Consider the following 22252-nt stretch of genomic DNA (forward strand, 5'->3'; position numbering starts at 1 on the left):
GTGGGATTTAGCTCAACTGTCAAGGATAAAGAACTTAATGGATTCATGTAATTACCCCTAGAAGGCGAAGAATCTGAAGAATTTGAAAGGGGGATAATAATCAGTGAAAGTTTTGCACAGCTTATAGAAAGTCATGCTTACAGTATGAGGAACTATGGCTTTTAAAGGGGGTATTCTGAGTAGGCTTCATAGAGGTGAAGAAGTTCTACCATGATGAAAAGGGATATAAATCAATGCATAAGCTGACAGTACAGCAGAAGGAAAAAACCTCCACCAGAACCGAGTTCTGATGCTGATACTATTTTAAAGGATATTTGAAAGTCTGCTGAAAATGGTCACAGAAATTATTTTAAGCATAGAGACAACATCTTGCAGTGACCTCCATTTTTATGTTTAGCACAAAGAATACTAAAAGGTGGGTAGGTTAATATATGGACACTGAATATTAAAGGAGTTTTCAGTCTAGTAGAGGAAGACATAACAAAAAGTAATGGTTCAAGGATAAAATGAAACTATTTCAATAGAGAAATATGGGATATATTTTGAGCACCAGAGGTAAATTGACACTTAGGTCTTTGATTTTCTTTTGCTTCTTTGGAGAACTGAAAAATAAGCTACATTCCAGCATGTTCTGGAAAAGCTGTATGTGTAAATTAAGTACTCACTGTTGTATCTGTAGATGGAATATATGGATAGCATATGAGCTGGAATATTTCGATAGCATAGAGCAAGCTTAGTTACATCATTGTTTGTACACAAATTGCTTCCACAAATAAAAGAAATATCTCATTTTCTAAAGTAACACATACATTCACGCATTTAAATTCTATGCTTCATTATTAAACTGAAAATTTCCCAGCAAAAAGAACCATCACCTTGTTTTAATGACAAAAGAACTGCTGTGATTTGAGTAAATAGCACATAAAATTTGTCATACTTCTAATGACCTAAACAGCTCAAATGACTCCAAAAGGCGCATGAAAAAATATTTATATACTTTTTCATGAGTCTTTAGTCCTCAAATGGTAGAGCTCCTCCCCGATAACCTAGTATACCCTGTGTATCAATGGCCTGTCATGTCTCTACAATTAGATAAAACAGAACTGCTATAATGTAATCAGTTACAACCTGAAAATTATATTTTGAAAATCAAGTTTATTAATATGTAATCTTTAGGTAATCATATTTATCCTCCTAATTTACACAATATTTATGATACTCTACATGTCCTTGAAATAGGGAACAGGGACACTACGCTATGAAAAAGTGGCCTAGCTGCTGGAGTTCATAAATTTTGTTCAGCTTTGGATGAGTTCAAAGAATTGCCATGTAAGAAAAGCCTTACAGAGGGAATTTATCTGATTATGGCAGTAATAATTACCCAGCTGTTTATTGCAGATAGAGAAATAATTCATGTAGGCAATAGGCCGTGGTGGCAATGACACTCCGCATTTAGTAAATATGCAAACTGTTCACTTCTAATTAACCAAGCTAGAGGATGCCCTTATTAAATGTATAAACTAAAAGTGCCTTCCTGACAAGTGATGAATTGTTACATTGCACAAACTCTTGCCACAGAATTACTGGAGTGAACTTGGGGCTTAACTTCATTAAGAGATCTTGTGGGATAGTTAAATGAGGATGGACAGCGTAACAAGACCTACCTGACAGTCAATGATATGTTAGAGCTTAATGAAACTGTACCTCTTCCCCTTTTCTACTTATTTTGCAGTGAAGATCCTGCCTCAGACAAATATAAAACTGTGAAGTCTGTCTACGGAAGACAATATAAAATGCAAAGATTAGTCACTCTTTCTGCAGCAAATGTTTTGTGGGCTGTTTGTAATTCTAACAATTCTAACAATTTCAAAATAGAAAATCTTAGGGATTGTAGTGGTAGGACAAGGGGTAATGGGTTCAAACTTTAACAGGGGAAGTTTAGATTAGATATAAGGAAGAAGTTCTTTACAGTGAGGGTGGTGAAGCACTGGAATGGGTTGCCCAGGGAGGTTGTGGATGCTCCATCCCTGGCGGTGTTCAAGGCCAGGTTGGACAGAGCCTTGGACCACGTGGTTTAGGGCAAGGTGTCCCTGCCCATGGCAGGGGGTTGGAACTAGATGATCTTAAGGTCCTTTCCAACCCAAACCATTCTATGATTCTATGATTCTATGATTCAGACACTACAGTGCCTTCAAAGCTCACAGGTGCAAAACTATTGTTATTCTACAATACTGTTTTATTCTACCTTCACCAAAAGTAGTCAGCTACACCGCACTCTATTTGGTCCAATGAGTCAATGCAGGGAGCTCAAATTTCTTTCTACACACTCAGATTCAAAATTTTCCTTTGGAAAAGGAAATAAGGAAGTGAAATAAGGCTTAACGTTTAATCTGTCACTCCTAGTGGTGTGTTGAGTGCCATACAAAAATACATGAGAAAATACAGCCTTCATATTTTTAAAGACTAGAATCTAAGCAGTTACTTATGGTTACTTATGATATTCATGTCTATCTGCAAAACTTGATCTGCATTAGACAGAACTAACTAAAACCACGGTAAGACTGCTTTCACCACTTGCTCAGGAGAGACATGAACAGAGTAAGGCACATAAGGTACATCTAGCTGAACCTGCATTGGAAATTCAGCGTATTGGGTAATCATAATGGTTTCTACCTTAACCTCACTGCGTTCAGAAAGTGGTTTCTTTGGAGTTAAAATAGGCACTGCCTCCCCTATAGCTTTAGCCAGTTCATTTCAATTTCACGATCAAACTAAAAAGACAGAAAGTCCATCTAAAATGTCTTGTTTTGCAAAATGCATTATTAAAAGCCTATATATGCTGTATAAAAGCATACATGTAAATGAAACTGGTTTAATATGTATAAAGGTAGGCAAAGAAAAGACCTAAAAATGGACTGACTTGTCAAAGAGGGTATTTGTGCTCAGAATGTGTGAAGAAAGCTGGATTGGTGGGCAGCATGTTTAAGAGAGAACAACCATCACAAAATACAAAACTGTGGAGAATATTTTAACCAGATGTGAGTCTTTTTACAAATTTTATAGCTTTTCTGTGGTCTAACTCCCACTTCATTTAATATGAGCATCTTAATGTTGTTCAATGGAAACTAGGTCAAATCACAGAGAAGAATCAAATAAATAACTCATTTTTATATCTTACTCATCCTAACATCAGGTTCATACCTATGGAAGTACCCCAGGATCCTCAGTCAATCACAGTAGTAAGTTTCCTACGAGATCTATCAGTTTTACCTAAAATCCTCTCAGAAAGACAAAGATGTCTCGAATTATGTGCTTTACCACTCAAAATTGATATTTAAATAAACGAAAGCATATTTGGCACTTGTTTCTATTCCTATGGCTCCCAAAGAAAGCTGCCAGGATAACTTTACATTCTGAAAATTCTAATTACAGGTACATAAGTTAAAAAGCATCATGTATTTCCTCTAGATATCTTTGAAGACAGAGAAAAGAAGATGGATTGAAGACAAATTAGTTAATTAAACATCAAGTGAAAGACAACATTACAAAAATGAGGTTTTTATTGTCGCAAGAATTCCAAGGAGCTGTCTGAAAGGCTTTGGCACTAATTGAAAATAGACTACAGAATCAATTGCTTCTGCAGTCAATGAGCAGGAACATTTTAATTGAATTATAAGACAATATATACATTCTTCAAAACACTTTGACACTTGAGAGAATGGCCAGTACTTGGACTTACCTTTATCAGAAAGGAACAGACAGGTGGATGCTGAGCAAATTCTCCTCATATTACTATGACAACAGATGACTTAATACAAGCCCACTTCATGGAAAATAGCACTACCTCAGAAGTTTTAAGCAAAGTACTTGTCATGTTAAAAGCAAACAGACCTCAGTAGTGCTCTACTAGTCAAGAATAAGCTAGATACTCTTACCTTTCTCAATACTACATGCTCAGGCATATTTGCAGAAAGGCTAAACATTGGATTAGATCACCAGCAACATGTAACAGCACAGTATTTCACTGTTCATTAAGTTTATAATAAAGCAGACTGCACAAAGGATTCCTGAATACACATATTACCAAGGAAGCGATTTGTATCACTTTGCATTATCTATTTGCCTGACATTTCTTGAGGACCAAAAAGCTTTAATGATGACTGTGATACTAAATCTGCTAATAGAACAGCTACTCAAACTTGGATGAAAGTCACACTCCTCAGGGCCACTCTCCAGGCTTTTTCATTACTATAGCCAACAATGATAGAAAGAGTTTGGTGTCAACCCTGTAAGTGTGTGAAATTAATGATTTATAAACATAACAGCATTTATGTACAGTACGATGCTTGCTAAAGCTAGATCAGCTCTTAGTTTGCTCCCTTTAAGTCTCTGTTTATTCAATAGCCAAAAAAGCTAACCTAACTGCCTTGATTACACGCAAACCTCAATGCCAGGACTTGGCCACTGCTTTGTTAGTTTCCTGATACTGCTATCTTACTGAGTTCTGTGCCTAGGGAAAACATTTAAATGGTGTCATTCATCAGTAAATGGAGCACTACATCCCCAAATCTTATCTCCAGTTGCACACCTGACATATAGCAAAGTTGCTTTACTGTAGTTTAAAGGCCAGTGTGTAGATAACCTTACGGCAAAGAACTGCAAGTTAATCACACAGTGGGGCAACTGACATCATCCATAAATTCTTCTGATATAATGGTACCAGCATGCTAATTTATGTGAAGTGATGTCCATTTGCTTATCATGGATTGGGAGCTGTTTCACATAAAACAAAATTCTAATGCATCATATGGAGTTATAGCCTATGCTAATTGCTTTTGGCATATTTCCCCTGGTAACCATTTTGCCGGCTCTTAGAGATGTTAAATGTAGCTAGAAGAATATTTCAAAACAAGGTATTTTCCCTTAAAATTAAATTCATGATCTTTACTGAGAAGTAATGGAATTTATTTTAATGCATGCATGTATATATGCAACCACCCAACTAATCCGTACCTAGATAGAATACAGTATGAGTTGGTACTTATTTAAATACAAACAGATGCTATAGAGGAAGACTTATTACTAAAATATTCATTGTAAGATAAATATTTAAGAACAGGTTTCCTACTTGCTCAGTTTAGAACTTCCTAAATCTTCCAGGAAAAATAGAATTCAGGACTGATGAACCCATTTCACCATTACACTGAGGCTAAACCGTACGAATACCAAGAAAAGTCTGAGTCTGCCCTTACGTAGACAGAGTTCAGGGTTCAAATTCATTCTTCTGCCATCTGTCAAAGGATTCTTTGAATCACTTCTCAACTTTACTATTAGGGACTCTACTGGGGACACCATCAGCCATCACACCTATTGGTTATGCAGCAGTGGGAAGTCATGGGAATGCTGGAGGAAAACCCTCACACTCTTCAGCCAGTCTGGGAGCTAAAACCGACAGTTACCTTCAGTTCATACAAAACCAGTGCCTCAAGTTAGGATAAGCAGTCTGTTAAGTGAGTGGAAACTCACACATAATATGACTACTATTATTTAATTATATTTTAGGTCAACTTCTGTTAAATCAATTTCTGTTAAACTTAATTACATCCCTCTATGGCTTTAAACTGGGGCAGCTTCTATTAAGTTTACTTTCTCCTGGGGCTTTCACAGTAAAGACAAATGATAAAGGTCTGGCTACTAAATGAGGGTAGCTATTAAATAAGGACGGCTTGTATTAAAGCTGAATGGTAAAGATGTGACTACTGGTTGAGAAAACCCTTTAGTAGGGGATGTGTCTTACATTTAAAAAAATAGGGCAAAGGAGAAGAGGGAGGGAAACAAACTTTGTTCAATAAGTCTTATAAGAAACTCTTCTAAGAAACTAACAGAATGTGCAGCTCTATGGCAACTTCTTCTGAAGTTTCTCTTAGAAAGTAGTGAATGGTAAGTTGATACAGGCTCCTCCTTAATGAAAGGGGAGAAAAATAAGCACAACTCCTGGTTCTGGAGACCAAGAGGGAAAAATGTATCTCAGAAGGACTTGAAATGTGATTTCAGGTAGTTGTTGATAAGAATTCTGTCAGCATTAGTCTAGAGTATAAGACTGAGAACCATACTTTGTAATTCAGTTTACGATCACTTCATAATTCCAGAAAGAATACTGTTTAAACAGATTTTGGAATTATAAACTTCTCAGGTGTATTTTGTTGGTTTTTCATTGTTTGGTTGGCTGTTTTGCAGGGGGCGATGTTATACCATTGGAATGTTTAAAGTCAGTCTCTGTTTCACTGTGATTCTTTTGCTATTTGTGAAGAAACTTGGTTCTTTACTAGCACTGACACTGCACAATGCATATATTCTATAAGGCAAATAAGAAAAGATGCATTACTTCATGTGTCGGGTTGTGCTGTTTTGTTTATATGCAAAAATGTTAATGAACAATGAGGTTATATTCTTCCACATGAGATGACTGACAAAAATATGCAGAGAATCTCTCCCCCACCTTGCTCAGTATTCCTCACAAGAAACACTCCCTGCCTTGGGGCCAAAGAAATTGACAGCAACTTAGCCCAATGACAGGAAAAATCTGTTTGGCTGAGGGCCTACACCTCATCTTCATTAAACATCCATTAGACTTCATAAGAAGAATGTTAAAGATAATACATGTATTAGTTTTCAAATGTACCCCAGTAAAGAGATTACTGCTGCGATCCTTGATTGTACTTGAAAACTGATGCATTTTTAAAACTGGAACTTGTATCGTTTGATACAAGTGATCCAATTCACTCCAAAATTCATTACTAACTTTTATTTTAATGCAAAAGACGGATTTTTCTTTTCATCTGAAAGATATAAAATTATGTGAATTCTGGAAGACAGAATTCAAATTAGCAGAGTATGAATATATCAGTTGCTGGGCAAGAGTTTACATGGACCATCTGAGACAATTTGATATACCTGAAGTCACACTGCTCACCTTACTTGCTAAAGAAAAGCAGCATAAAAGTATTTCCTGATTAAAATACCTACCCAATGGATAGGCTTTATGGTTTTTAAACACCTGGACAAATACTAGGGAATTTAATGCACATGTCAAAGTAACTAAAGACAGGTATTTTTGTAGTCCTGCGAAGTTAGATGTACCCAGCAGAAATCTGTTGTGGATTTAGGGAATGAAAAGACAAAGCTCCAATCAACCTGTGTTCAGGACAGCAGGAATACTACTGGCTGCCTTGTTTTGTTCACACACATCAGAGGTTGATCTAACTGACAAGTTATGAGCCTTTTTCCAGGTTTAGGCAGGGAATAGGGAAGAGTATTTGAGCTATTACAGACAGAGAAGCAGGTTGTGTCTCTGCAGTACATTTCAGTTATATTCATTTTAAACCAGAAAAGTTATGGCTTCATTTCCTTCCCACAGTTTGGTCTAGTCTTCCTAGAATTCTGCCTTTTCAAGAAGAGAACATATTTCAAAGATATCAGAACAAGAACGTACAGTTGAAGAGATGACGGGTTTTTTAAGTCTGGTTTTGTTTAGCTGTGATTTAACTTTCTGCATAGAATACATTTAAATGAATAGCAATGAGAGATTAAAGGTAAGTGGTTATCAGTATGTTTCATTATATGTAACAGTGTAATGCACAAGTTAGAATGCTGTGACAAAGAGGATGTATTCATGAGCTATAATTGTAGAAAAACATTATATATTAATAAGCAGTGTCTAAAGAAATGGGATAATTCTTTTCTTTCACATATAACTTGCATATGCTCTTTTCTGTAACAGTCTTCTGGCTGAATTGTCTGCCATGTGATCTAGACAAGACTTCCAGAAATACTTTTTCACAATACTGCCTTATATTTCTATGCTTCAGAAAGCACAGATTTGTCTCAGGCTTTCTGAACAGCAAAAACTGGATGGATTTTGTTCAATGCTTTCACTTACAAGGATAAACTAATGACCATGGTCACCCAGTATTTTGTCTGTTTCCACTGTTCTCTGAAGAAATAGTCATGGATCAGGACACCAAATGTGTTAAAGGGAAATAATGGCCTCTATTTTAGAGAGCTTTCAAGTTAAGTACAGAGAAAGATAAGGGATGGATAGGAGAAATAGAGTAGGAACATATAGCAACAACAGTTCTAGACAGAAATCTAATAGGCAAGTGAATATCTTCTTTAACTATGACAAGAATCTGTTTCACTATATCCACACCAGCATCTTTCACAATTAACATTCATAGCATGGCTCATGCATGTAACTCAGATCTATATCTGCACTTCCATTCATTGTCACTAATCAATTTGCAAAATAAACTATGAAACCATTTTTTTTTTTAGCTTGTGTATACTGGGAAACCAACTAAACTAGTTCAACAAACCATACACTGGGCAGAATGATCTATGAGTTCTGAGCAGAGGTGAAAAGCCAAATTCAGATTCATTAAACTGGTACAAACCCAAAGTATGCCTAATGAATTCAAAGAAATCATTTTGAATTCCTAACAGCGTAAATGAGAACAGAATTTGGTGCAACATGCACAGGCTTAGGTTAAAGTGAATGATGACTGATATATACACATATATTTGATAATGGAGGAAAACCTACACTCAAAGAAACAATTTAAATAGCGCCATGCACTTCTTACAAATAAAAGAAGAGGAAATCAATGCTTTACCCCATGGAGGTTTATCTTTACCTGACAATCTCGTTATTCACAGAAATGGCTTCCAGGTATTTCTTCAGTGCATAATAATTATGGATATATTTCCGAACATAATAGCCTCGCCATCTTTTCTGAATCTAGACGAAATAAATATTTGCTTAGTACATTGCAAATCAAACGCTTGTATGCATATCAAATACCTGTTGTTATTTCCCAAATAATACGGTTTCCTTAAAAGTGATATCAAGTAGAAAGGCCAATATGTTTCAATGAAGAAAACAAGGGTAGGACATAACATACTGTAGTTAAATGGTGATCTGAATTTACTATGAAATGCCAACATTAAAAACACACTATCAAGTTTTAAAACACTATTTATATTGGGGTGTGACAATGAAAAGAAGTGTCTGCTACTGGCAGTGGCATTGCACTATCTAAGAACAGTAAAAAAGCAGCACATAAGTGATGTCTTTTCTCAGGTACAACATTCATTATCTACTGATTCAACCCCTCACCAATATCTTCTGCTACACTCTCACTTTGTGTTCTGTATATAATCTAAACTGAATAGAAGCCTTTCTGGTAACTCAATGAATCAGGCTTTCTGGAAACATCATTTACAAACTGTACTTCTTTCATCTCCAGTGTAAGACTATGCATCTCCCAATTACTTCTAACTTCTAGTCTGCGTTACCTTCACTGCTCCTCCAACTTCCATCTCTTTGACCTTTACAGCTTTGACATTTTAAGAGACATTACAGCTGAAAGGCAGAATCTACATTAAAAAGGCAAAAAGCTTGAGGTCTTATAATCCAAAGCAACTTCAATGGGAGAAGCTACAGCCCTTCACTTAAGTGCATTGAAGAGAAGAATGCTGTAATCTGCCAAGAGTTCTCCTTTTGCTGTGGGCCTCTGGCTACTAGACTTTTCAAGAACTTAAACTCTTCAGTGTATCTACAGGGAATGTTTTACTTTTCTTTCCCTTTACACCACCCTTCTCTTTCCAGAACCCAGGGGTGAATTGGTAAGTGGAGTGCGATCCACGTGTTTGTGGTGTTGCTTTTCTTCTTATCCTACCTCCTATTCCAAAGAAGCATGTTCTTTAAAGTAAACACTGTTCTTTAAAGTAAAAACTAGCATTCAGTCTCAATTGATGGCACCTTGTGGTACAGTTGTGATTATCTTTTTACGTAAGATTTAACAAGTGAATAAATAAAGCCTTCAGTAAGTCTTTGAGTGACAAGTCACCAAGAAAATCAAATGGTGCACTAAAGCTGTTAGGAATAAGAGGATATTAACTTCTAGTGTTAATACGCTCTTCTATTTCCCCTTTCTGCATCATCATGTATTTTCATCTCTTCACAAGTAAGATTCAGAACTAATTTTAAAAGTTGTTATTTTCTTTTACCCATGTGTTGTTTTTTTCAATGAAAAGGGTTTGGACCTGTAGACATTGTTATAATACGTAACATAATAGTTAGGTGAGTAGCTGAACATGGGAACAAGAAAGTTTAAGCACTAGACATGATTCTTTGCACTAGGTGATACGAAATTTCATACTCTTTGCAACTCTACTTTCTCATACACAAGCTTACTGAGTTAAAAAGGGATAGTGAAAGAGCAAAGAATGAGTATGCCTTCAGAGATCTGAGATTAAGCAAACTCCTTTGCATGTGAATAAAGATCTTCGTTTTGTTTTTCCGTTTGGCTTCAAAATTCTCAACAAGAGCAACTTGGCTCCCATCTAGCTGTGTGCTCATTAATGCAGGATTATGGTCCCTTTGGAACTCTTTCTGACAGTCTTCACCTCACAGTTATAAATGCAGAAGTGGATAGTTCTGGGTTAAAGGATCAAAACTCAAACTGAAAGACAAAAGACTCAAATTGCATAAAGCTATAATTATCTCCAATGGGCTCCGTGTACCAGTTAAATGCTGCATTTTACCTTTATTTACACCATTTGCTGTTCAGAATGACCTCACTGATTCCAACTGAATGAAACATAAGTAAGAAAAACTATATTATGTCTCAAATTATTTTATGCTAGATTCCTGTTTCCCTCATACTGTATGTCAGTGTTCACAACTAATCTTTTTGAATGTTTTACACAAAGCTTCTGATGATGTTCGTATTTTCGATGTGCAAGTTGTAAATGTTTGCTTTTATAAGGAAGCAGAGCGTGCTATAACTATACTTCTTTTTCATTCCAAGGTGAATGTTTAAAAATTCTTGGGGAAAAAAAAAATAGAGAGAAGTGTTTATGCCCTTCAAAGTAATTAGCAAGTTTCAACGGTGATTGGTACAAAACAATTATTGTCATTGATCAGCACTGAACAGATCATTTTAACCAAAGTCATTGTGTGCTCAGCAGATTACAGCTTGTTAACGGGCAAGTTCTAAATGACCTCTTAAGCTAGTCAAATCAATGATGCATATTCCTCATTAAGTAACATCAAAATGTAAGTGGTCTTATAAATAATGTTTATTTTAAGCACTAAAACAAATGGCAAAACCTTGATATATCAAAAGCCATCTGCTCATGGAAATAGGTTTTTTTTTCCACAGGATTACTTTTGTTGCTGGAAATTTATAGCAACCTTAAATCTTTTAAGGGAGAGAATCACGTTTTGACTTAGTAGTCAAAACTGAAATTGATTTAAACAAGTTCTCTGATTTAATTTGAAAAGGTGAAACATAGTTCTGGTTACAACTAAATGCAATACAGGGAGACAGAGATTTAGACTGACTTAGAAACTGAGCATGTGTACACCCTCAATGCTACTTCAGTTGCGAGAATTGAATATGCCTTTCTAATCAATGACTATAAACTTAAATAAATAGTTTAATAATACTATGGGACAAAACTAAGTGATTAAACAGAAAAAACACCCACGCAGTTATTGTTATATTTTCAGAATACTGAAGTATATTAATCATGAATGAAGCACACAATGTGTGAACATGATGCACTGTTGGCTTAGGAAACCTAGTCTGGCCACATATCTTCTGTGCAGAAACTCAACAGGTCTCATTCTCTATTTTCCTGGGCCTTGGTTCATTCTTCAAATGACAGATGACAGCAAAAAAACCCCAACTCCAAAACATTCGTTGTTTCAGAATGATAGTGCTTTCAATCTGCTCTGCAGGTATGGCTGCACAAGATTTAGATAGAAGAGAATCATATTCTGACATTTGCAACTAAATAAAGTTCTGTTCTATTGTTTTCTACTGATTTCAATTTCCATTAAAGGAAAGGACATGACTGAAAAAAACGGTACTTTGACTTTGAAGATTTATACCACCTAATGATTCAACATTACATTTCCATTACAAATGAATGGGAACACATTCCATTTCTTTTAAAAATGAAAGACCAAATGCAAGACTCTATTTGATTAGAATACATAATTACCTCTGGAATTTGGTCTTCAAATGCCTTCTAAAAGTACACAGCCAACTTTTAAGATCTGGCTTGCATCTTGTGTTTTCCCCCTGATTTCAGCAGCGTGAGTATCAGTATTTATCAACTGTGGAATACTTTTAACCTAGCTAAGAAATAAACTAAACTCCCCCCCCAAAATAATGCATTCCTGAGGAATTACACTGCTGTTAAGCACCTTCAGCTTTCTAACATGCACCAAATATAAGATTCTATTTTGTGCCTTTGAAAGAACCCGCACCAAGTTAAAAACCTGATGGGAACACATCTCTTGAGTGTGAGTTCTTTTGGAACTGGAAAGGCCACAAAATTAAAATCTGTTCTGAGAATCTTCCTACTTTACAGGAGTTTCCTTGGGTTACTCTCCATTCCCACCACATTCCAAATTTTGGTAGTATTCCAAAGGTAGGATGCCCTGCCTAAAAAGTTATAGGCCTCTAAAGCGGGTTTATTCCACAAAATAGAAGAATTAAGTAAGATAAAAATATTTCACCCCAAAATTTCTCTCATGTCCTTCTCATGTTTGTTTTATATATTTGTTTAATTGCAGTTCCAAAGTTCAGGAAAAAATTGCTGATTTCTAGATAAACATATTTTGCAGCTTTCCCCATAACAATCTTAATTTGCTGTATATTTAGTTCAAGGACTGTTCATACTCCTTTTCATCTACCAAAATTCACTCAAAATATCAGCAAGCTCAGTGCAGTTCCACCTCTATGTTTAGGCAATGAAATTGTCCTGTGCTCTCTGAGTAACTCTTTTGAGAGTCAATACATGGAATGCCATGTACCTAAGAAAAAGCACAACCACATTAACAAATCCAAAAGCCCTCTAGTTTGTCAGAGTTGTAAATATATGTCTACATTTATAAGAATACAGCTAGAATGTTTGGGGCTTTTATCAGTATCATATCTGGTAAGGTAGAATGAACATTTCAATAGAGCAAGACACATGCAGATGCCTAAAATTCAGCTACAGTTTTCAAATACAACCCAGACTACTGAGTATAACTTTAATTTTTAACTATGCACTATTTCCCGCTGTTGCCATCAGCATATCAATCAAGTGTGTATTATTCTGGTTTGCTCATTTTATTAAAAGCAAATTCGGAGCACAATTGACTTTTTCATTTGTTTAACAAGTGAAGAAATATTTACCCTGACAGCCATTTCATTGTAGAAATTCATCTTCATCATAAAATATGCTGTCTGTGAATCAAGGGGGGGGAAAAAAGAAGGCATATATTTCAGTTGCACAAAGACAGTGCTCCTGTTTTTACATATAAAAGATATGAATCTTTATACATAATACATAATAAGAATTCTAGGCTTAGAGGGAACAAAATCAAACTTTGTATTGAAGAGATAGGCTTCCTAATACATAATGCAGGCTTAACCAGAAAAATCTATGGTAGTCAAACTAGGAGCTAATGGAGATATATGATCATAAAATGCTCTCCGCTGAGTTTGATAATCAATGGTGCTCTACTGAGAGTAGAATAACAAAGCAGAAATATTCACAAGTGCTGGTGACACGTAGTATCATGTATGATTTATTCACTGGGGTTCTTTTAGCCAAAACTCACAGAAACATAAAAGGAATTCATATTTCAAGATGTCTGGTTTAATGAAAAATTCAAAGAAATGCTGTCTTCAGTCGAAATCGTTCAAGGATACGGATGCAGTGATGGAGCAAAATTGTGCCTTCCAACCATCTGTACTAAATGTTATGTACTTAGCTGCCTCCCGAGTAATCCTTCGGAATTTTATTTCATTTAATATTCATTTTAACATCATAAAATCATAAATACAATGATATCATGTTACAGTGAATCCCCTGACATACAAAACATTTCCTGAAGTCCTGGTTTCTTTCCAATAAAGTAGAATTCCTCTCATAGTGAACGAATCCCCTATTATACTAAGCAATCACTTGGCAGCATAGGTTATTTTAATGGATACATCACTTTAAACTAAGCTTTCACATCTGTTCCACCCTCTAATTACAAATGCAAAATGAACATAATTCACAATTGTATCATAAAAAGTAAAATATAAGTACTTTGAATGCAAGAGTATGTCCTTTATTTAGCACAACATGCAGCTTTTATGTGTTTCTCATGTTTTAGACACAAATCAAAGGCAAAAGTGCTTTCCCCCTGATATAGTGATTTTCTCCCCCATGGCAAACAGGAATTCACTATAAAAGGGTTTCACTGTAATTAGTGTTATTTGAATTGCCTAGTCTGATCCAAAGCAAATTGTCTGTGGAGAGCAGCAGGACTGGATTATTTATCAACAGTCTGGGCAATTAAGAAACAGTTGGCTGCAATATGTTATTTACAAATGAACACAATGATGCTACTTCATTTTAAATTCTCTTTCTTCATTACATTAAGCAAGGCATAATTCCTGCAGTTTAATTAAGGTGCATTTTAAATGCTCACTTTCATATCATACCAATCTACTAATAATGGAAACAGTCAAAAAGATATTTCTGATGGAGAAGAAAAATGCAGGACTGTGACATTTCAAACAAGTTTTGCATATATGTGCGTATACACACACACACACATACACACACATATATATATATTTAAGGGAACCTCCACCTCAAAGGTATGAATTAGAATAGTGGACTCTGTCTCCCCTTTTGTGTCCATAAATGTCTTCTGAGTGATACTAACTGTAGATGGCCAATATTGGAATGAAATAATGGTTGCCAAGGCTAAGTATATTCCTAAACTGCTTGATTAAATTGATACAACTTTGTTTTGCAGCTCATCCCTTTTTTCTTTTGTACCACCTTCTTTCTTGCCATTCTACCAAATAGATAAAGTACTTTTTTAAAGGGAATTTCTAAGCTTAAAAATCATCGTAAGATTTCTGTCCATTAGCGGTTAAACTAAACAATCTCACATCTTTGTTTATTCTCATATTTTAAGGCTGTTAGGTCTGAATACATCCCATTTCTCTGAAGAACCTCAATCAGAGACCTAACATCACAATGCTCTTTATATCACCAATACTGGAAGACAGTGGGACAACTTTCTCTCTGAGCTGGGCAAAGTACTGAAGAGTTGGATCTCTGCCTGCTATTTACAGAGATAGTCAATGGCAACTAGGGTCCTAACTTGCTTACTCCACTTAGGTGTGAGAAATCCAGGCCTTACCCTACCACTACTTAACAAGGTCACGCACAATAAATAGGAAATTACACATTCCTGCTTTTACTCAACACTATTCTAAATCACAAGTCAGCCAAATGCAGAATTAACTGCCTTATAACCTCATCCTTGTGCTAACAGCCAAAGCCTTTGTTACCATCTAGGTTCTTTTGCTCTGTTTTCTAGTCCTGATTAGAATAACGCGTACTCATTCTGCTATTACAAGTGATGGAGAATTAGAGCCATAATTTAGTGCTTCAACCCCAGTCTATATTTATATGGTTTCCTAGTAAACAAAAGATTCTTTCCTGAACTGGTGCTTTCTTGCCCAGAAGACTCCTTTCTTATGTGTAAGTGGAATTTCCTGCATTTCAGCTGTGCCCATAACATTGCCTCTAGCTCATTGGCTCTGGGTGCCAACTCCAAGGTGACACTGCAAGGTTGACTCTCTGAGAAGAATTATCTTGCCATCTCACCCACACGCACCACCTCCACTTCTGAACCATGAAGTCTTTGTATCTGCCTCCGGTTTTAACATACAGGTCTCCCTACTACTTTACATTAGGTCTATGATTCCAAAACACATGTGAAGCTTTTTGTGTATGAAGTGGTGTACTACTTTCTCCTTTTCTGTTTAAAAACATGTTTGGAGATCGCCTACAAATGTGATATGATCCTGATTGGTATTCTGTTTTACTTTCTCTCTCTTTCTCTGTGTTTCCTATTATTGTTGTTGTTGTTGTTGTATTATATTTTACTTTTATTTCAATTATTAAACTGTTCTTATCTCAACCCATGGGTTTTTGTCTTTTTTCTGATTCTCCTCCCGTCCCACTGGGGAGTTGTGGGGGGTGAGTGTGTGGCTGCATTGTACTTAGTTGCCGTCTGGACTTAAACCGCCACAGCCTGACACTAATATTAGGAAACCAAGCTTCATACCAAAGCACTTCTATTTAGAATATAGAAAGGCACATAACTTCAGTGATATAAAAACCATCTTTTTCTTTTTTTTTAACTTAATGTATTTGAACGATCAAAGCAAGAGGTAGCAGAGGAGTAACAAATGAAATACTAGTAGTGAGGCACATATGGACAGCCAATCTGATGAGCCTCAGGTTTTGTTATTTTCCGCATCAGTACCACTCACATTTCACCATTTTGAATATAATCATTAAAATGATTTATTATCAAGCAATCCTGGGTATTTTGTGCATATGCTTTGCCTTGTTTGCTGGCAGCAGATACCAATCCAATCATTATCAGCGGGCAAATTTTAAAGTGACCAGTCTATTTAAGGAACCCTCATGTCAAATGTATCATTGTGTTTCATACTCAGGACTCATTATAACAGTTATAGCAAGAGTTCAATGCAAACATTAACTGATCCCAAATTCAGCCACTGATGGAGTAAAGATAGTATAACAATGAATATACATAATGAACTTGAACTTTACATTTAAGTCCATCCCAAAACATACAATACTGAATAAAGCTGTCTAAAGGGAGGGAAAGGTGCCTCTTTAACTGCTACTTGTATGGCTTCCAGGCTAGTTTCCAATCAAGGTGTCCTATTTAGTCCTCTCCAATCAAAGATATGGCAAACACAAGCAAAGTATTTGAGGAGGAAAAGGTGGTTTTCTATGCTGATTTACTGTACAATCCGTAAGTTTGCTGATGAGATTCTGTTTCTCTAGAACCCTAATACTGAGTAAGTACTGCAATCCAGAAAGTTGATGAATTCCTGGTGGGATTTAGAGCTTGCACAATTTCTTTTCCTCCATTATTCCACAAACTTCAGATTTGGCATGGTCTTGTCAGTTATGGCTGTTTGAAGAACTACACATGAACCAGGCTTATTGGTTCAAGTCTTTTTTATCTTCAGAAATATGTTTCAAGAATGGGAAGCTGAGGGGGGTTTATGATGCTAGCTATCTCAGCCTGGTTATTACAGCAAATCTGTGCTAATTTGAAAGACTATCTTCAAACGTAACTATCAGAGTGGGTTTTTTAAGAAGAGAGGGCAAAAGAAGACAAGTAACAAAGAGATGCGGTAAAAGACCTCCAATTTCAGAGATGCATAGAACAACTGAGGTTGGCACGGACCTCTGGAGCTCCAAACCATTGCTCAAAGCAGAGTCAAGTTGTGCAGTTCAGTTGGGTTTGTAGTATCTCCAAGGATGGGGACTCTACAAGAACAGCTTGTACTCTCCGGGCAACCTATTCCAGCATTTGATCACCCTCTCAGTTAAAAACCAAGAAAAGTTCTTTTTTATCTTTGAGTGGAATTTCCTGTATTCCACTTTGAGTCCTCTCATCCCGTCACTGGGCACCAACACTGTCGCAGGCTGGCTCCCTAGGAAGAGTTATCTTGCCACCTCACCTACAGGGCACCACTCAGAACAGTGCAATGGACAGTAGGCACCCTGGTGGTGTATTTTAACTTGGCGTCACTGCTTTTACAGCCTTTATATAAGAAAATAAGCCTCTAAAGTGACATCATTCTGTTTAAAATAGGAGACTGATTACTATCGACAGAACAATCGGTATTTGAATATGGAGTGGCCAAAACAGAGCTCCTTACAATTTGGGGTGATTGAAAACCATGTAAAATGGCCACCATCAGACCTTTATCCTGCTTAAGTCCTCTTAAAGACCTAAGGATCAGATGACAAAACCTGACAACCTGAAACACAGAAACACATAAATTGCCTTGTTTCTCAAGTGAAATGCATCACTCTACAATGCTTTAACTGTGAAAAAAATGTAGAACATGAGATAACTTCACCTCAAATATTGCCTGAAGCATATCTAAGCCCTGCACAAGCCTATCCTCCTCTTAAAAACCTGCAGAAAAGGGAGTTCTGCAACACGTTTAGGCAGTATGTGTCAATGTTTCACATGAAGTTGCTTTCTTCCTTCCCTCTTCCCAGTGACAGCGTGGATCATTTCTTTCCTTTAATAAATTTTAACATACATTAATATTATCATGTCTCTCTTCTACAGAAGCTTTCTAGATTAAGCAAACCTTCCCTAAACTCAGGGACAATATCCAACTGAAGTCCAACTTTTTTTTAAAGCAGAACCCAATCCCAGCATGCAGCTACCTGCCCTATATTCAAAAATCAGTGAGTTAGAAGACAGACTGAAAACCACAGTCTGAAAGGATTCATATCCTAATTATTAGATAAGGCAGGTAAATTGGAAGAGGTAAAATCCTTCCTTAGATTACTGATAGACCTGGGGGAAAAATAGACAAGCTTTCAGGCACACAAGTCCTACTGCTTGAAAACACAGTTTAGTAGGAGGTGTGGATTTTAGCCTGTAATATATGAGTTATTATGGCTCTTTATTTTTTTCCTTAACTTGTCTGCATTGACTGAAAGACAGCAATTTAACCTTAACAAAATTAATCAAGAATAAATGGCTAATAAGTTTTAAACTAGTGTAAAATATTAACATAAATTGATAAACTACGGAAATAAACTAAATACTTAAACCTCATTGTTTTATGTTAAAGGCAAATTAGTTTCTTCTTAATCTCTCCTAAACCTGCTAACAGAAGTTTTAGCTTGTGTGCTATCATACACATTTGCTATCTTCGAGTCTTTCAAGGGAATTAGATTGACTGTGATCTCCTGTGTGCCTTAAGGCAAAACCTCAAATACTGCAAGGTTCATTAAGTAAGAAATTTAAACCACTAAAACATAGAACAGCAATATGTAGACACTTTGGCTTATTTTCTTTTCAGAATTAAAAGTTCTGCCAGGAAAAAAAGCATCTTGAAAAGTTCCAATGCTGCAATTAGCACCATGTAGGCAGGCTTCTGCACGAACAGATCTCATTGCTGATTTGGGGACTGATACTCCAGACCTACAAACACTTAAACACTGACTTGACTTGACCGTTATGAGTAGGCTTACTCTAACTAGTGGTGCTTTCCATGACAATAAAGTTAAGTACATGTCTGTGTGTATAAAGGATCAAGTTTCAGCTTTTGAATTTCAAGACAAGTGAATTACTTCAGATGCACTCTATAAATAACCAAACCAAATGTTTAAAACTAGTTTCGTACCTTCACCATTCTTCTGAAGTGTTTTCTGCCTAGATATCCTCTCCACCACCTCTGTATAATAATCACCATTTGGTTCAGATATCTAAAATGAAATATATTACCAAAAGAATAATTACTTTGAGACTTTACAAAACAACTTTATTTTTTCCTAATCTTAAAAATAACGTATAGTGTCTTATCCATACTTAATGCAAACAGATGGCCACTGCAAACATACTTTATACATATACACATATGTGCACACATACACACTTATAAACCAATTTATACATATATTTATTCATGTACACATGTATAAATATGTGTGCTTTTGGAAAAAATGGGCTACTGCAAACTTTTATCTATATACTGTTTCAGTTATCACTACAAAAGTTGAGTGAAATAGCCTTAGAAATGTAATTTGCATAGTAGATGATGGTATTTTCAGGGATGGTTTTAACCAACACATCTGACCAGTTCAGAATTGTTGTTAATCACATGTAATATTTTCACAGCTTTCCAATTCTTAAAGATTTGACAAACCCCACAGATATCTGGAATTTTTAGACTAATTTTTTTCTTTTATAAAATTACACCTAGCTTAATTTTAGGTAAATCCTTACTCTGTCCTTATATATATATACACTTTATTATGCAACTAAAAATTCTGTAATTGATGTCTCACATCAGTTTCACAGAAACTAATGCAATCATTACTTTGGGACTGGCTAGAAAAAGCTACATGGGGGACCATTTGTACCACCTAACTAGGGCCAAATTTAGAAGCCTTGCAATACAGCTAGGGTCAGTCAGTGGAGGCAGTGTTTTCCAGCAGGTAACTCAAATGAGAGGCTAATGCAGAACACTCACAATGGCTATATCGAGCCTATGCTCCTAAATCAGACACCACATCCACCTTTGGAAAGAGGACATTGAGCAGGATTACTCTACGCAGTTGCAGAGAAAATCCTCTTCTACACTTAGCTGATTTAGTTCTTACGTGTTCAGTACAATCGCATCGTTCTTACGCTGGTACTAACTACAAATATGTGTGTGGAAGAGCATTTTTATACAGAATAGATTGGTAAAGAGACTTGGGGTTTCACTTCCTTCTGCAGCATGCTGTTGTTACTCCTGCTGGAAACAGAAGGGCACTAACCAATCCTCTGTCTTTGCAGGGGCTTTTGACACTGATGGCGTAATGATATTCCTTGGAGGACTGAAATACCATGTTTGTTTGCCTGCTGAATGCTTGCATGTGATGGCTGCATCCTGTGATACCACACTTGAACCAGCACTGGAAAACAAATTATCAGTGTTTTTTTTAAACAACTGCACATAATGGCTGTAGCCTTTTTTTTTGTGAGGGAAATATTTGGCATGAAGTGATTAATGTTACTCAACCTAATAATTCTTTAGGCTTCATACAGTATGTCTTGATGATACATAATGACTTGCAACAGGCAAGAGGTCAAACTCAAAGATGTAGCAAACCCTCTCCCTCGCAGCCCTAATTTTTATGAAGATGCAGAAATCTGAGCACATGAGTTAGACCAGTTGGGCTTATGATCATAAAAAATGGAGAATGGCCTCCTGGGAGAAGAGACCAACCATAGTGCTTCCAAAATAATTGTATCAATGTCAATAGTAATACCATGAGAAATTTTGAGAAAAACAAAAAATCAAGATAGATTGAAATATAGATTAAGACAGACTTAATAGACTACCTCAGATAGGCTCGGACTCTGCATCCTCGAAACCAGCTCTGGATTTTGATAGCAGCTTTGTACTCTATTTTTCTTTCTTCATCCAGAGATCTGAAAACATAGAGTAGTAAGACTTATCAGCATGGTAATTCAGTACATGCAAGCTGAGAGAGTTGGGGTGTTAAGTCTGGGAAAAAGAAGGGTCAGGGAGACCTTGTAACAGTCTTCCAATACCTAAAGGGGGCCAACAAGACAGCTGGAGAGGGACCAGCACATGTAGTTACAGGACAAGGGGGAATGACTTTAAACTGAAAGAAGGGAGACTGAGATTAGATACGAGGCAGAAGTTCTTCCCTGTGAGAGTGCTGAGGCGCTGGCACAGGGTGCCCAGAGAAGCTGTGGCTGCCCCATCCCTGGCAATGTTCAAGGTCAGGTTGGACACAGGGGCTTGGAGCAACCTGCTCTAGTGGAAGGTGTCTCTGCCTGTGGCAGGGGCTTGGAGCTGGATGAGCTTTAAGGTCCCTTCCAACCTGAACCATTCTATGATTCAAAACACACATGCTCCAAAAATACTTCAAAGAAAGACCCCGGCAAATTTGACATGCATTAATGCCCCAAACTTATTTGTTTGGTCTAAAAGTTAAATAAGGACCTACCAAAATCTCTAAACAAGCTATTCTGATTTGTTTCAGGACTTTACTGGCAGCTGTGTTGAAGCAGTCTGAGATTTTCATCCTAAAGAACAAAGATCAGATTACTGATCAGCCTTTCAGTTGCTGAGCTGGGCATTTTGAAGGCTCTCATTTAATTCTCAGCTGAAAATCTGAATTTCAAGAAGATGACGGATTACAGCCTATTCTTAAAAGAGGGGAAAAAAACCCAAACAACAAACCATTTTTTGAAAGCTCTGCCAAAAAAACCCCAAATCCCCAAACCTCAAGCATGCTGCCCTCCAATGGATTTCCATGTCTGGCTCAGCTTGCTCTTTTTAACCTGAAATATGTGAAATACAAGCATAGTCTCCCATAACTGATGCTTATTTAGTTAACTACTGTGTGTACAGCCACAAGAGTACGAGCTAAAGTTCAGGGAAAGAGCAGGAAAACACACCACTTTATATGCAGGCAGGACTTGAACTCTGTGTAACTTCTAGTGATGTTCAGGAGCTTTGTTATTCATGCTAATGATGCTGTAATTAGATTCTAAACCAAACTATTCATTAATTAGTGA

The 22252-nt window shown here is 36.5% G+C and overlaps 1 protein-coding gene across 2 annotated transcripts in view; it reads right to left on the bottom strand.

Moving 5' to 3' along the window:
• SPATA17 (spermatogenesis associated 17) overlaps positions 1 to 22252 on the bottom strand; it is an 81337-nt gene that overhangs the window by 58190 nt on the left and 895 nt on the right. Inside the window, exons 2-5 of one of the 2 annotated variants that reach the window (XM_030499555.1) lie at positions 21044 to 21133; positions 19338 to 19419; positions 13257 to 13307; positions 8694 to 8797 (exon numbers count right to left, since the gene is read on the bottom strand). In XM_030499555.1, the coding sequence (XP_030355415.1) occupies positions 8694 to 8797; positions 13257 to 13307; positions 19338 to 19419; positions 21044 to 21133 (327 nt within the window). The remainder of the gene's footprint in view (positions 1 to 8693; positions 8798 to 13256; positions 13308 to 19337; positions 19420 to 21043; positions 21134 to 22252) is intronic. The other variant, XM_030499554.1, reaches the window with a different exon arrangement.

The sequence above is a fragment of the Strigops habroptila genome, chromosome 10 (assembly GCF_004027225.2).
Source record: "Strigops habroptila isolate Jane chromosome 10, bStrHab1.2.pri, whole genome shotgun sequence".
NCBI lineage: Eukaryota > Metazoa > Chordata > Aves > Psittaciformes > Psittacidae > Strigops > Strigops habroptila.